Source organism: Rhincodon typus, chromosome 15, assembly GCF_021869965.1.
Source record: "Rhincodon typus isolate 14 chromosome 15, sRhiTyp1.1, whole genome shotgun sequence".
Lineage (NCBI taxonomy): Eukaryota > Metazoa > Chordata > Chondrichthyes > Orectolobiformes > Rhincodontidae > Rhincodon > Rhincodon typus.
In genome coordinates this window covers 59,079,276-59,096,601 of record NC_063346.1, presented here as the reverse complement: position 1 = coordinate 59,096,601, position 17,326 = coordinate 59,079,276, and the positions used below count along the sequence as shown (strand labels likewise).

Here is a 17,326-nt window from a genome sequence, read left to right as displayed (position 1 = left end):
TCCTGCTCCTCTGATGCTGCCTGGCCTGCTGTGTTCCTCCAGCTCCACACTGTGTTATCTCAGACTCCAGCATCGGCAGTTCTTACTATTTCAAAGAAACACAGTTAACAGTTTAACACCGCAGTCCATAAGCGCCTGGGCTTGCACTCCACACAAGAGCTTGACCTTGCTTCCACCACTGCCCTAGGCTGCCTGTTCCTGCTCTCACAGTTGATCCAGTGCAAAAGATCTGAGAATTTCAAAGGTTAATTGATGTAAGTGGCAGCCAGTGATCATATCCAACATGAGAGAATCTACCCATCTCCCCATGATAATCAACAATATTACCATTGCTGAATCACCCAGTATGAACAGCTTGGTATCAGCACTGGCCAGAAACTGAACTAAACCAGCTTTGGAAATACTGTGGCTCCTGGAGCAGGTCACAGTCTACAAATTCTGCAGCAAGTGACTTGTCTCCTGACTTCTCAAGACCGGTCCAAAATCTACAAAGGTCAGGTGTATGATTAAATACTCCCCACCTGCCTTAATGAATCAAGCTGCAAAGGCATTAAAGAAGCTCCACACCATCCAGAACAAGACAGCCCACTTGATTGGCACCACATCTACATTCACTCCCTCCACCACCGATGCCCAGTACAGCAGTGTGTGCCACCTACAAGGTGCAGTGCAGAAATTCACTAAAGCTCTTTCTAAACTTCAAATTCCACGAGCGTCTTCATCTAGAAGGACAAGTGCAGCAGATGCATGAACCTGCAAGTTCCCTTTCAAGACGCTCATCATCCTGACTTAGAAATATATTGTCGTTCCTTTGGTGTCACTGGATCTAAATCCTGGAATCCCTCCTCATAGTGTAGAGGGTGTGCCTACACACCAAAGACTGAGCAGTTGAAGAAGGCAGCTCATCACCGCCTTCTGTGAAGATAAACGCTGGGCTAGCCAGCCATGCAAACATTCCATGAAGGAATAAAGTAATAACTTTACCAGAAGCTGGCCAAGTTTAGAACAGGCCTTGCTTCCAGATGAGAATATTGAAGCTGGAGGGTTTCTAGCTGTTGTATCCTTTCAAAGCATTTCAGGAGTTCAGGGGTGGAGAGCAGCAAGAAACTAGAGACCAATAGTGTACAACAATAAATGAATGAATCCATTGTACGTCTTAAGTCATTTTCATTTCTTTAAACTCCAGCTACCCAGAGATGGAGGAGTAAACATAGCTTAGATAGTGCTTGTTTATATTTGGCATTAACCCATTTTTAGCTGTAACAACAAAAATGCATCAAGTTACCTTTTAAATATATCCTTGAATATTACAAAATAAAAAGTAATTACATTCTGTCAGTTCCTGAAAGGTTGGACCTTTGTTCATTATTCTGCTTTGGAGGGGATACCTTTCTGAACAAGGTCAAGCTCTGATGAGTTATTATGATTGTCTTCATGAGTTGTAGGCATTGCTGGCTCAGCCAGTATTTGTTGCCCATCCCGCATTACTTTGGAGAAGGTAGCAGTGAACTGCATTTGTGATTATGTCATAAATTTTTGCAGAATTTGACTGTATCCTTACCAGTATAATTTCAGTTGCAGCTAATTTCCCAAGCGTCATGAAAGCAGAAACCATCATTCCTTGCATTCTATGTGGGTTTCAATTTTCCACTTCCTCTTAAAGCTGGGAAATTACCAAATTGTGGCAATGGCAAAGCCAGGAGCTGGTAGGGTAAAGGATGCATCTTCTCCACGTTGCACCATTCTGCTCGGCATGCCTCTACCTTATCTATGAAATCCTTACATTTCCACTCTCCAATATCTCTTACTCTTTCTGCTATCTTCTCTCTTGTGATTTTGTTATGCTGCTGGACTGAAAGCCACCTTGGAGCGTTTAAAACAGAGAAGATGTTTTGAATGTTTTCTCCAAAAAAGATCCTGACTCAAAATTAGATTTCAATTCTGGTTCAAGACTGATCTTCAAAGTTAGGCTCAAGGGCCAGTGTCAGGGTTAACCACCACCTGCTTCTGCAGTATTCAGTTTCAAATGACACCGCAGAAAGCCAGTTACTAAAGTATAACACCATTCTACACTAATAGTGCAGACCAAGTCAAGTATTGAGGAGAGCAGCAGGGAGACCACATAGTACAGTCGGCTAACAATCTGTTCTTTCAGTTCTAGGATCTGAAGTTGATTCCTAGCTTCTGGGTGTCAGGGTCTGATGCTGAACTGAGGGGTTGTACAGTTCTTTGCTGCTATGGTTGTGCAGTCTGCTGCTTGAAACTCAGCAACAGAAAATTCTGTAAACACGCATTAGGTCAGGTAGCATCAATGAATAGAACAGAGGAACTAATGTCACAGATGTGCACCCTTCTTCAAAAGTGGTGAAAGAATAGGTGTTTTAGTTCAATCAAAAAAAAGGAGGGGAAATATAAGTTATTAAAAACCCAGGGAAATAAACTCTGCTGTACAAGGTAGAGTCAACAAAGTGAGAGAACTGAATGGAGTCTTTATTGAACATGAGGTGGGAAAGTAATCATAGGAATTTGTGTGGTAAAGAATCTCACAGACACATTATCATAGAATCCCTACGCTACAATGTGGAAGCAGGCTATTCGGCCCATCGAGTTCACACTGACCCTCTGAACCGTGTCATTTCACCCCCCTCTCCAAACCTACCCTACCCCACCCCACTTCCCTGTCCTTGTAACCCTGCATTTCCCATGGCTAATCCTGGACATCCCTGTACAATATGAGAAACATAGCATGGCCAATTCAGCTAACCTGCACATCTTTTGACTGTGGGAGGAAACCCATGTCGACATGGGGAGAATGAGCACACTCCGCACAGACACTCGCCCAAGGGTGGAATTGAACCTGGATTCCTGGCGCTCTGAGGCACAGTGCTAACCCCTGAGCAACTATCTCCTGAGAGATCAGAGAGACTTCTGTCATCCCTGATGACTACACCTGTAGGAAGTGCACCCAGCTTCAGCTCCTGGGAGACTGTGTTAGGGAGCTGGAGCTGGATGCTGAGTGCATCATACATACGAATTTTAGTGAGGTGATCACACCTGACATGCAGGCAGAGAGTAGCTGGGTGACCACCAGGAAAGGCAAAGGGAGTAGGCAGAGAGTGCAGAAATGCCCTGTGGCCATTCCCCTCAAAAACAAATATACCGTTTTGGATACTGTTAGGAGGGATGACTGATCAGGGGAAAGCATCAATAGCCAGGTCATTGGCACTACGACTGACTCTGTGGCACAGCAGGAAAGGGTAAAGGTAAACAGGACCTTAGTGGTGGGAGACTTGATAGTTAGGGGGTCAAACAGGAGATTCTGTGGCCGCACACGGGAATCCAGGATGGTGTGTTGCTTCCCGGGTGCCAATATCCAGGATGTCTTGGAGCGGCTGCAGGACGTTCTCAAGGGGGAGAGTGAGCAGCCAGAAGTCATTACACACGTTGACACAAGTGACGTTGGTAGAAATAGGGATGAGGTCCTGCAGAGTTATTATAGAGAGCTAGGAAAAGAGTTAAAATCCTGGACCTCGACCATGGTAATCTCCGGATTACCTCCAGTGCCACGTGGCTGTGAAGGAAAGAACGGGGATATGATAGATGAATGCATGGTTAAAGAATTGGTGCAGGGGGCAGGGATTCAGATTCCTGGATCATTGGGATCTTTTCTGGGGCAGAGGTGACCTGTTCACGAGGGACGGGTTGCACCTGAACTGGAGGGGGACCAATATCCTGGCGGGCAGATTGGCTAGTGCTACAAGGGAGGTTTTAAACTAGATTGGCAGGGGTGGTGGGATCCTCAACAGCAGGGAGGCAGGTGTGAGGCTGGAAAGAGATACAGTACAGGTAGTTCTCCTATAATGGGGTAGTTGCGTTCTTGTGTGACCTCGCGCTATAGAAAGTCATGCTACAGAAAATCACTATACATATGCAGCAGAAAGTTCGCGTTACCCAAATAGCGCCCACTAATCATCAGTCACATTACAGCCAATTTATGTTAATGAAATATGCATTATAGCAGAAATATCTGTAATCAGAAATGGCAAGTTGAAGGGACAGGTCAGGCTGGAACAGGACAGAGAGCAAGGAATGCCTGGAATGTTGGATTAAATTGCATCGATTTCAACATAAGAGGGCTGATAGGTAATGTCGATGAACTCAAGGTGTGGATAGGTACGTGGGACTGGGATATTATAACCATTACAGAAACGTGGCTAAAGGAGGGACAGGACTGGCAGCTTAATGTGCCAGGGTACGGGTGCTTTAGTTGGGACAGAGGTGGAGGAAAGACAGGAGGAGGCGTTGCATTTTTGATAAGGGGGAGTATCACAGCATCAGTCAGAACTGAAATAACTGAAGGATCATCCGGTGAGGCTTTGTCCGTGGAGCTAAGGAATAAGAAGGGGATGGTGACGTTATTGGAGTTGTTCTATAGGCCCCCCAAATAGTCAACAGGCATTAGAGGAACAAATATGCAGGGAGACTTGCAGGAGAAATAGGGTTGTCATAGTAGGGATTTTAATTTTCCTAACTAAGACTGGGACTGCCATTGTGTTACTGGCATGAATGGGGTGGAATTTGTTAAGTGTGTTCAGGAAAGTTTCGTCAAGCAGTACATAGAGGGTCCAGCTTGGAAAGGAGCAAAACTCGACCTATTCTTGTGAAATAGGGCAGGACAGGTGACAGTGGGGGAGCACTTGGGACCAGTGACCATAATTCTATTAATTTTAAAATAGGTATGGAGAGGGACAAAACTGGTCCACAGGTTCAAGTTCTAAACTGAGGCAAGGCAAACTTTGATGGAATTAGATAGGAGCTTGCAGGGGTTGGTTGGACTAGTTTATTTGCAGGTAAAGGGACCTCTGACAAGTGGGAGGCCTTTAAAAGTGTGATAGCTAGAGTTCAAGGTCTATATGTTCCTGTGAGGGTGAAGGGCAAGGTTGCAGGAGCAGGGAACCCTGAATGACAAGAGATATTGAGGCGTTGACCAGAAAAAAGAAGGAGGCATGGCTCAGGTAAGGCAGCTGGGATCAAGGGAATCCCTGGAGATATATAGGGGATACAGGAGTTTACTGAAGAAGGAAATCAGGAGGGAGAAAAGGGGGCAAGAATTAGCTTTGGCTGAGAAGATTGGGGTGAATCCAAAGATATTCTTTAAGTATATTAAAGGAAAAAGAATAACTAGAGAGAGAATAGGACCCCTCAAGGACCAAAGTGGACATGTACGTGTGGAATCGCAGGAGATGGGTGAGGTCCTCAAAGAATATTTCTCCTCTGTGTTTACCGTGGAGAAAGACATGAAGACTTGGGAACTTGGGGAAATTAGTGGCACTGTCTTGGGCACAGTCCATAACACTGTAGAGGTGGTGTTGGAAGTATTAGAATGTATGAAGGTGGATAAACCTCCTGGCCCTGACCAGACATATCCAAGAACCCTGCAAGAGGCTAGAGAAGAAATTGCGGGGCCCCTGGCTGATATATTTGCATCATCGTTAGCCACGGGTGAGGACCCGGAAGACTGGAGGGTAGCAAATGTTGTGCCCTTATTCAGGAAGGGCTGCAAAGAAAAACCTGGGAATTATAGACCAATAAGCCTAACATATGTGGTAGGTAAGTTATTTGAGAAGATTCTGAGGGATAAGATATACATTCATTTGGAAAGACAGGGTTTGATTAGGAGTAGTCAGCATGGCTTCGTATATGGGAGATCATGCCTCACAAATTTGTTAGGGTTCTTTGATGAAATGACCAGGAAGGTTGATAAGGGCAGGGCAGTAGACGCAGTCAATATGGATTTCAGTAAGGCCTTTGATAAGATTCCACATGGCAGTCTGCTCTGGAAGGTTAGATCACATGGACTCCAGGGAGAGCTGGCAAATTGGATACACAATTGGCTTGATGGTAGGAAGCAGAGGGTAATAGTGGAGGGATGCTTGTCGGACTGGAGGCCTGTGACTAGTGGTGTGTCTCAGGGGTCGATGCTGGGCCCATTGCCATTTGTTATCTCTATCAATGATTTGGATGAGAACGTACAAGGCATGATTAGTAAGTTTGCGGATGATACTAAAATAGGCAGTATCATGGAAAGTGAGGAAGGTTATCAGAAATTGTAGCAGGATCTTGATCAGCTGAGGAAGTGGGCTGAGAAATGGAAAATGAAGTTTATTATAGATAAGTGTGAGGTGTTGCGTTTTGGAAAGTTAAATCAAGGCAGGAGTTCCATGGTGAATAGTAGGGCCTTAAGTAATGTAGTGGAAGAGAGGGACCTTGGAATTCAGGTGCGTAGTTCTCTGAAAATGGAGTCACAGGTAGACAGGGCAGTGAAGAACTCTTTTGGCACACTGGCTTTCATCAGTCAGGGCTCTGAGTACAGAAGTTGGGAAGTTATGTTGTGGTTGTACAGGACATTGGTGAGGCTGTGCTTGGAGCATTGTGCTCAGTTTTGGTCACCTTGCTATAGGAAGGAGTTATTACACTGGAAAGAGTGCAGAAGACATTTACAAGAATGTTACCAGGACTCAAGGGACTGAGTTATAGGGAGAGGTTGGACAAGCTAGAACTTTAGAGCTTGGGAGACATGGGAGGATCTTAGAGAAGTGTATAAGATCATGGGAAGCATGGATAAGGTGAATGCACTCCGTCTTTTTCCCAGGGTTGGGGAATTGAGGACTAAAGGACATCAGTTTAAGGTAATAGGGGAAAGAATACATGGGAACCTGAGGGGCTACTTTTTTTTACACAGAGGGTGGTACGCATATGGAATGAGCTGCCAGCGGAAATGATTGAGGCAGGTACACGAACAACTTTTATAAGCCATTTGGGCAAATACATGGATAGGAAAAGTTTAGAAGAATATGGGCCAAGTGCACGGAAATGGGGTTAGCGTTTGTGGACATTTTGGTCAGCACAGACTAGTTTGCATGTCTCTGTGCATTAGATTCTATGACTGTAAGAGATCTCTCCTCATCACTGTCTTAAACGTGTGACCGCAGATTCTGAAATTATGCCCTCTGGTCCTAGACAGTCCCACAGGGGAAATAAGCTCTCCACAATAGCCCAACCAAATCAATCTCTCCTAGGACAGTCCCTCCATACCTGGTATCAGGCTAGTGAATCTTCTCTGGAATGTCTCCAATGCCCGTGTTTTCTTAGGTCAGAAATCATACAACAGGTTATAGTCCAGCAGGTTCTACTATAACCTGGTGTTGTGAGATTTTGGACCTTGTCCACCCCACTCCAATGTAGGCACCTCTACATCAGTGTTTTTTTTAAGATAAGGGGCCCAAAGCTGTTTACAGTATTCCAGCTGTGATCGACTAAATCCTTGTATAGTTTTAGCAAAACCTCCCTCCCTTTATACTCCATTACCTTTGAAATAAAGCCTGTCATTCCATTTGCCTTCCCTGTTACCTGCTGAACTTGGATGCCAGGTTTTTGCGATTTATGCCAGAGGAATCCCAAATCCCTATTCTGATGCTTTTTGTAGTCTTTTCCCATTTAAATAATATTCAGATCCTTTACTCTTCCTGCCAAAATGTGTAAACTCTCATTTTCCCAAATTAGATTCCACCTGTCAAGTCTGTGCCCACTTGCTTATTGAGGCAATTGGATTTTGAAAAAGGATTACGGGAGATGGTCTTGTCAAACTGTCTTCTGTTACTAGTGCAAACATTGTGTGTTTCTATGAGATACAATTAGATCAGACTGTGCTTAATTATGTTGGATTAATGCTTTTTTGAGGTCAGTGGTGCAAAGACTGAAAGCATTTGATTTACATTCCTTCTGTCAGTCTTTCCCTGACTTTAAGTAGTGTTTGTGCTTCACTGCTGCCTTGGACTCAGGTTCTTTGCAATGTTTTAACTGTGCTCAAAGGAATGTAATTAACCATAAGTGGTTTCATCCCCACTTCAAGTTTTCTCCTTAAGTATAAGCTTGGACTTCGTAGTTCAATGGCCTAATGGTATTACCGCTGGACTGTTAATCCAGAGACCCGGGTAACGTTCTGGGGACCTGGGTTCAAATCCTGCCACGGCAGATGGTGGAATTTGAATTCAATAAAATACCTGGTATTAAGAATCTAGCGATGACCATGAACCATTGTCGATTGTCATGAAAGACCCACCTGGTTCACAAATGTCTTTTAGTGAAGGAAACTGCCATCCTTGCCTGGCCTGGCATACATGTGATTCTAGACCCACAGCAATGTGGTTGAATCTTAACTGCCCTCTGGGCAATTAGGGATGGACAATAAATGCTCTGTGGTCAGCGATGCCCTCATCCCATGAATAAATAAAGAAAATCTATACTTTGTAGTTCAATCCCTTCTTCAGGGTTTGAATACATAAGATATAGCCATAGAGTCAAACAGCATGGAAACAGACCATTTGGTCTAATTCGTCCATGCCGATCAGGTTTCCCAAACTAAAGCAGTCCCGCTACATTTGACCCATAACCCTCTAAATATTTCCTTTCTACATACCTGTTCAGATGTTTTTTAAATGTTGCAACTGTACCGGCATCTACCACTTTCGTACAATAATTACTAAAATCCCCTGCAAAAACCAGTTCTGAAAATCTGCTTTCCTGTTTTTGCCACCAAAGTGGATAACCCATACACTATACTGAGTTGGAACTGTGTTACTGTTTCTTCACTTTTGCTGGTTCAAAATTCTGATCCCACCTAGCGAGCTAGCAGCACTGAGTGTCCTTACATTGTATGGACTTCAAAGGTTCAAGAAGGCAACACACCTTCTCTAGGGCAGTTAGGGGGTGACGTATCCTGGTCCGGCCAGTGACGCTCCCAATGCTGGACCAAACAACAAAAAAAATTGCATTGTTTTCTCTTCAATGCTGCAGATTCATTGTTAGGAGGATGTAATGATTGATATTATGAATGCTGATTAATGTAAAATAACTGTTTGTGTTGTATGATAGCACTGGTTATTCACTCTGACATTATGCAATGTTAAAAGGAATGGAGATAAATGGCTCCTTTCCAGATGACTGTTGTTGAAACCTGTTTTCTGGTATCCTTGCAGCTCGATGTGGTCCCATGTAGAAATGGGCCCCCCCGACCCCATCCTTGGGGTCACTGAAGCTTTCAAACGTGACAACAACCCCAAGAAAATGAACCTGGGCGTTGGGGCGTACCGTGATGACAATGGCAAGCCATACGTCTTGAATTCTGTCAGGAAGGTGAGTTGGATGTGGCATTCCTGCTTTTTGTTGGCTGTCTGGCAGTGGGAAAATCAAAATTTTGCACAGACTCTCCAGGAATGATTGTAGAACTGATACATGGTCTGGTTTTTGACCTTCTCACAGGCCGAGGCCCAAATTGCAACCAAGAAAATGGACAAAGAATACCTCCCCATTGCTGGTCTGCCAGAATTCAACAAGGCCTGTGCAGAGCTGGCGCTAGGAGCCAACAGTGAAGTGATCAAAAGCGGAAGGGTAAGGAACTGCCTTTGCTGGTGAGTGGGGCCAAGGGATGAGGATCAAGGCAAGTGGCAGCATTTCCAGAGCTCTGCTGTAAATAAGTGGTGCAGTTAAGGAAGGTTTTGAGATTGATAAATGGACTGATAAATCCATTAGATGGGGAAATGTGAGCATTATACACCACAGATTGATGTCCTTTACCAACATGGAGATGTTTGGGTGTGGCTTGGTGCCAATCCAGGTGCTGAGATAACAGTCAGGACCAATGCTCCCTTGGGAGTGTGTGCACGCTTGACCGCAAAGCATTTTGAAAAGTTGCCCACGTTGGAATAAGCGAGCACTGACTGCAGTGAGCTTCAGGGGTTGTGGAGCAGGAGAGGGCACAGGAAAGAAATCAGCTGGACTAGAGGCGAAGTGAACACCAGAGAGAGAAAATCTGATTGGAAGAGCAGCGGAAGAGAGTGAATCTGAGATTGGGGTGGTGCAGTGGTAGATTCCCAGCTACTGAGCCAGAGGATCCAGAGAGGGAGAACAATGGGCACAAGGAGGACTTGCAGAGCAAAGAGGAGAGGGGGAGTGGGAGGGCAAAGCAGTTGCGCGAACAGAGAGGGCACAAGGGTGTGTGATGATGGCAGAGGGAAAAAGGGAGGGGGTGACAGAATGTGCAACTCGTTGGCCGAGAAATGGATTGGACCAAATGAGAGGTGGAGGTGGAAAGTGATCCGCAAGCAAAGAGAGGAGAGCAGTGCTCCACCATTGGTGCACATGAACAGCACAGCAGCAATGTGGAATGTTCAGCATGTTAATAAATAAACCATTCTCCACTTTGTAGAAGTTCAGGGAGCTTTAAAGCGTTAGCTGCCCTTGGCTACAAAAGTAATTCTTGGAACGGTTTACCCAGTTCAAAAAAAACTTAGGACGTCAGGACAGTGTTATTCTCACCTTGTTGAGACGGCTGTGGTGGTTATATTTATGTACGATTTTGGACATCTTTGCTTCAGAATGTTGGGTAGGTCACAGGACTTGAGAAAGAGCTGACCTGACCTGTTTTGAGACAATTGAAGGAAGGAAAGAATGTACATGCAGTCAGCTTTATTTGGCCAACTGCAAACAAAACCAGAAGGCACAAATTCAAAGTTGCCAGCTGGTGAGCTGGATGAGAATTTTTCTGTGGATCTGCAAATACGTGAAAAGGTCATTCATTACATGGTTCATGCAGGATCACTTAGCACTGACGTGAAAGCTGATGCGTAGCTGGATTGGAAACGGATCGCAGGTTTAAGGCTTGGGGCAGCTCAGTTGTGAATGAGTACTGTTAGCAACATGATACCCAAGCTACTGAAAGCTCAGTGATGTCATTGCAAGGTCAGTGTTGTAGTCTGCATGCAGAAGAATCTCTTTGGAAATGAAAATAGGCTGCGTCATTTGTCATACACAGGACTTTTCGTTGCCTGCAGGAAGCAGCAATCTAATGTGGCAAGAACCATTTCCCCACTCTGTGCCTGTTTGTGACTCTGAGTCTGGAGCTGGTAACTGTGTCCTAATAGTTTTCTGAGCACACTGACCCCATGCCGTTAGAGACACAGATAATTTACAGCTGAGGAACAAGATGTTCAGCTTTCTGCCTGTCATAACAAGTGCTACAAAACCTTCATGTTCTGGGTCCATGACAATTCCACTTATTTTGTTTATTTTTATTTACTCACGGGATGTGAGCGTTCCTGACTGGCCAGCAGTTATTGCCAAGCCCTAATTGCCCAGAGGACAGTCGACCACATTGCTGTGGATCTGGAGTCACATGTAGGCCAGACCAGGTGATGCTGGCAGGTTTTCTTCCCTAAAGGACATCAGTGAACCAGATAGGTTTGTCTGACAATCCCCAGTGGATTTATGGTCATCATCAGACTCTTAATTCCTGATTTTTATTGATTTCAAATTGCACCATCTGCTGTGGCAGGGTTTCAACCCAGGTCCCCAGAGCATTATCCAAGTTTCTGGGTTAATAGTCTAGCGATAGTACCTCTCGGCCATTGCCTCCCCTAATGCAGTGAAGGTTCCTGCCTCTATCAACTTTTCAGACAGACTCCTCCACTGTCCGTGTGGCAATAATGTCTCTTCAGCTCCCCTCTAATCCTTCCACCGATTAGTTGAAATCTCTACCCCAGCCCACACTGAGTTGTTAACCTCTGTACTGATTGAGCCATTATACTGTAGCATGTGTCTTCACTTTATTCCCCAGTGATCATGTATAAAATGAACGGAAGAACTTGCTTTCGTTAAGCTTCTTATTACATTCAGTGTTCCGAAGAACTGCATGCCAGTTAACTACTTTTGAAGAGATATAGGTTTTTACATGAATGTTTCCAGGGACGAGACATTCCGATTTTGAGGAAAGATTAGAGACGTTGGGACTGTTTTTCTTGGTGGGGGAGAAGGCTAAGAGGAGCTTTTATAGAAAGTTTCAAAACCATGAAAGATCTGTATGGAGTAGAGGGGGATAAACTGTTTCCACAAGTCAAAGGACCAAGTGCCAGAGGACTCAGCTTTAAAGTGTTTTGCAAAGGAAGAAAATGAGATGAGAAAAAGCCTTTTCCCACAAATGGTTCAGGACTGGAATGCAGTGCTTGGAAGTGTAATGGAGGCAGAGTCAATTGAGGCATTCAAAAAGAAGTGTTGAATAATTCATTAGACACAAGCAATGTGCAGGAAAAGGCAGGAGACTGACACTAAGTCAAAATGCTTAATGCAGACAAAATGGGCTGAGTGGCCTCTTTCCGAACTGTAACAGTTCTGTCACTGCGATGCTGGTCTGTCATCTCATCTGTGCACGATGAGATCCCACAAACAGAAAATTGAGAGTTTGACTTTTTCGGTGATGGCTGAGGACTTGGGCCTCCTCACCTCCGGCACTGCAATACCTCCTCGCAGTATTGTGACACATAAACAAAATGCAAACAGCTTAAAGGTGCTGATGCAGCCAGTTAATGCAGCTTGTATTGATTCAACTAACCTGGGGAGAAAGATCAGAAGGCCATACATGGTAGAAGGACAACATGAATGCCAACGTGATAAAGGAGAGAATGGGAAAATATTGGGGAACTAGATGGTTTTTGAGGAATGCATTAAAAGCAGGGAAAGAAATGTTTAAGAAGCTACATCCACTAATGACGGCGAGAAAGGGAATTTGCAGCACAGAAGGTAAGAGTCATCAAAATGGAGATTAGTGGCAGCATTTGGGGGAGGTGCAGAGGAGGAGGAATATAACACATTGAGCATAAACATTGTGAAAATGCTGCAACATTTCTGTCCACTTAACACTGATCAACATCTCCAGTTAAGCGTAGGTTGGGTCGGAAGCAGAGTTAAAAACACCTTTCAGTTCCAAAAAGTCATTGGCTTGAAACATTTCTGCCTCAACAGATATGACCTGACCTGTGGTCTTCTCCAGCATTTTCTTAATTTAGCTTTCTTTAAAAAAAAAACTGCAGTGCTCTGCTCCAGAAATAGGCCGTTAACTCAAAAGTGTAGTTCCTAATGAAAATTTAATATTTCTGTTGCACAGGCGGTTAAGTTATAACTTGTAAGGTTCAGTTAGAACTTATCACCAAGGTTAGAGGCTGGTGTGATCACAGGCTGGAAAATCTAATGCCTTGGGGTGCATTGTATCATTTCTTTGGTTCTGCCATTCGTTTAAATGTGGATTACGTCCCCCGCAGTAGCCTTTCCCTTTCATTTTTATTGTGATGGGAAGTGTTTACTTAGAGCATGGCAGCATTTATTAAGATTCATTCTCAATTACTTCCAATCTAAGGATAACAATTACTGGCATTTATGTAGTGCCTTCAGTGTAGGCAAAAATCTCGAGGCACTTTTGGGAATGGGGCTTACTGAAGAAAGATGGATGCCAAGCCAAAGGAGGTATTTTTGAGAGGTGAAGAGAAATCTGTTTCCAGGCTTCTTGAAAGCAAAGTTTGAAGACGAGGGATTTATGGAGGGTAGCCCAAAACATAAGGCTGCAAGCAAATGAAATCATGGCTACCACTGGTGGGTTGAGTAATGAGAAGGAGAGAGGTACAAGAGGCTCGGGTCTAGGGAGTGGAGAGTTTAGAGTGACAATCATATTTGAGGAGGTCAGTGATGGACAGCAAGCGAGGCTGCACAGGGATTTAAATAAAACGGGAAGCATTTTAAATTTGAGTAGTTGGTATTTGAATCTGCCTGTCATCAAGGTGCCTGATTGGCATCCTATTCAGCACTGACAACATTGACCAGTGTTCAACGTGTGCCATCTGCAAGATGCAACGCAGCAACTCACCAAGCCTCCTCTCACAGCATCTTCCCAACCTGTGACCCCTGTCACCTAGAAGGGCAAGTGCAACAGATACAGGAGAACTACTACCTACAGGTTCTCCTCCAAGCTACTCACCTAAAGGAAGGATGTGGAGGCTTTGGAGAGAGTGCAGAAGAGGTTTACCAGGAGGCTGCCTGGTTTAGAGGGTATACACTACAAGGAAAAGCTAGATAAACTCGGGTTGTTTTCTCTGGAGCGGCGGAGGCTAGGGGGACAGTTGGTAGAAGTCTATAAAATCATGAGATGCATAGATAGGGTTGACGGTCAGGATCTTTTCCCCAGAGTTGATATGTCTAATACTAGGGGGTGTGGACTAAAGGTGAGAGGGGGAGAAGTTCAAAGAAGATTTGATGAGAAAGTTTTTTATGCAGAGAGTGGTAGGAGTCTGGTACACGTTGCCAGGGGTGACAGTGGAGGCAGATACAATCAGGGCATTTAAGGAACTTAAGTACATAAATATGCAAGGAATGGAGGGACACGAACCAGGAATAGTCAGAAGGGGTTGGTTTAATTTGGTGTCATGTTCGGCACAACACTGTGGGCCGAAGGGACCTCTCTTGTGCTGTACTGTTCTATGTTCTGCTTCATTGTAATCTCGCTGCTGTAGTTTTGACCATTCAGTGCTAAATGTGACAGTAGCTTCTCCCAACCGGTGGGTTTCTCATGCACCCTGTGTGTTAGCAAAGCATTCAGAATAACAATCAGAAATTAAAGTTCTGTTGTGATTCTTTTTCATTTCAGTATATCACTGTGCAGTCCATCTCTGGAACTGGATCACTGCGGATTGGTGCTAGCTTTCTGGTGAGTGGTGCAGTGTCTACTGGAATGTATTACAGATTGCTGCTTTACTGTTAACTCCTCTGAACGTGCCTTTCTCATTTCTCCTACAATGCAAATACAGTGTGCTACAGCCTCATTCTGTTAGCATCAAGGTTAGTTCCATTGTTTCTTAGCAAATACATGTTTCTCCAGGACCTCAACTGTGGCAATCCTTGCCTCCATTTCACTTTCCTTCTTTCTAGAAGTCTTCAGACTTCTAAAACTCAACCTGTCTTGACTGTGTCCTAACAGACTCTATTATCTGTCATTCCCTTTGAATATCATACCCTGTGAGCCTTGATCCTTCAACTTTGGTTTCTGTAGAAGATGCAGGGTTTCAAACCTTTCCTATAAAAGTGTGTGCTTTCTAGAAGCATCTGCCCCTTGACCCTCCTCCCCATACTGAAAAGTGGAGACGTAATCCAAGAGTTGGCAAATCTATAGGTTGGGAGGGCGAGTAAGAACAGTAAATCTTGTAGATACAAGAAAGGCATTCACTTGGCATTATCTGAAGTCCCCTGTTTTGGACTGGTTTAATTGAAAATTCTGAAGTGAAATAACAATCAAAAGCCTTTTTACTCAAAGGAATTGATACATCTGATTATCTCAACTGTTTCAAAATCAGAAAGGCACGTGTTTGTTGTGCAACACAAGACTGACATCTGATTTGATCACTGCCTGAACTAACGGCAACATTACCCTGGTGTTTTGGTGATGCGAACAAGCCATGGAAAATGTAGTAGTAACTCATTGTGCTCTTCAGTAAGATTTTATTTTAGTATTTAATTCTGAAGAACGTTAGAAATTTGGCACCTCCAACCTGCACATGGTGATCTGATTGTGACCATAACTCCACTTTCCTATTTATCCTCCCAAGATCCTTGACACCTTGTCAATCAAGAATCTGTTCGAATACAATCCCAAGTATATTCAGTCTTCTAGGCTTCATTACTGTCTGTGGAAAAGAATTATAAAGTTTAACGACCCTATGAGCAAGTGAAACATCCTCATCTCTGTCCTAAATGGGAGACTCATTCTAGATTCCCCCATGATAGGAAACAGCAGCTCTGCATTTATATTGTGTAATGTGACAGGATAAATTCAGCGTCTCAGAATAAAGGTGCCCCCAGGCAGCCCCAACTACAATTTGATTGAATTTACATCTGGTTTGAAAGGAAGAGTGAGTCTAAGACTAATGTTTTCAACTTATATTATTTTAAAATGTGGAATCTGCATGTTGCTGGCTGGGCCAGCATTTATTGCCCATCCCTAGTTGCCGTTGAGAAGGTGGTGGTGAGCTACCGCCTTGAGCCACTGCAATCCATGTGTTGTAGGTAGACCCACAATGCCATTAGTTAGAGAGTTCCAAGATTTTTACCCGGCGACATTGAAGGAACCGCGATATATTTTCAAGTCAGGATGGTGAGTGGCTTGGAGGTGAACTTGCAGAGCGTGGTGTTCCCATGTATCTGCTACCCCTTGTCCTTGCAGATGGAAGTGGTTGTGGGTTAGGAAGATGCTGTCTAAGGATCTTGGGTGAATTTCTGCAGTGCATCTTGTAGATAGTACACACTGCTGCTTCTGAGCGTCAACGGTGCAAGGAGTGAATGCTTGTGCCAGTCAAGTGGGCTGCTTTGTCCTGGATGCTGTCAAGCTTCTTGGGTGTTGCTGGAGCTACACCCATCCCAGGCATGTGTTTCACCACACTCCTGACTTATGCCTTGTTGATGGTGGACAGGCTTTGGGGAGTAAAGAGGGGTGAGTTACTCGCCACAGTATTCTTAAGCTCTGAGCTGTTCTTCTAGCCACTGTGTTTGTTTGGTGAGTCCAGTTGAGTTTCTGGTCAATGATAACCCCCTGGACATTGATAGTGGGGGATTCAGTGGTAGTAACACGTCGAATGTCAAGAGGTGGTGGTTCGGTTATCTCTTATTGGTGATGGTCATATCTCAGCATTTGTGTGGCACAAATGTTACTTGCCACTTGTCAGCCCAGGCCTGGATATTGTCCAGATCTTGTTGCATTTGGACATTAACTGCTTCAGTATCTGAGGAGCCATGAACGGTGCTGAGCATTGTGGAATCATCAGTGAACATCCCCACTTCTGACTCTATGATGGAGGGAAGGTCATTGATGAAGCAGGTGAAGATGGTTGGGCCAAGGGCACTACCCTGAGGAACTCCTGCAGAGATATGCTGGAGCTGAGATGACTGACCTGCAACAACCACAACCATCTTCCTATGTATCAGGTATGTCTCTAACTATCGGAGAGTTTGCCCCCGATACCCATTGATTCTAGCTTTGCTAGAGCTCCTTGATGCCACACTTGGTTGAATGCAACATTGATATCGAGGGCTGTCACTCTCATGTCACCTCTGGAGCTCTGGTAGGAAGGGTAGGGTGGTGGGGTGGCTTTGTTAGTATGACATGGAATAAGTACATAACCAAGAAATGGTCTTGGAAAGGATGTTTTTAAAAGGGTTTTATAACATTTTTGTACAACGATTTTAATTGAAGCTTGAAAAATAGGAAGGCAGATAGGTGATTATTTGAATGGCTGTAAACTGAGAGAGGGGACTTCTCCATTAGACCCGGGTGTCTGTGTGTGCCAGTCACTGAAAGGAAGCATGCAAGTGCAGCAGGGGTACGCATCTTGACAAACCCCCCCCCCCCCCCGGCATCTTATGTGCAATCAGATCACCTCTTATCCAACGAGAATAG

General features: G+C 44.4%; 1 protein-coding gene across 1 annotated transcript in view; it reads left to right on the top strand.

Annotated features, from left to right (window-relative positions):
- The window catches only part of LOC109920850 (aspartate aminotransferase, mitochondrial), a 37,303-nt gene that overhangs the window by 3,940 nt on the left and 16,037 nt on the right, over positions 1–17,326 (top strand). Inside the window, exons 2-4 of the mRNA XM_020520922.2 lie at positions 9,039–9,195; positions 9,322–9,450; positions 14,528–14,587. Coding sequence (XP_020376511.1) covers positions 9,039–9,195; positions 9,322–9,450; positions 14,528–14,587 — 346 coding nt within the window. The remainder of the gene's footprint in view (positions 1–9,038; positions 9,196–9,321; positions 9,451–14,527; positions 14,588–17,326) is intronic.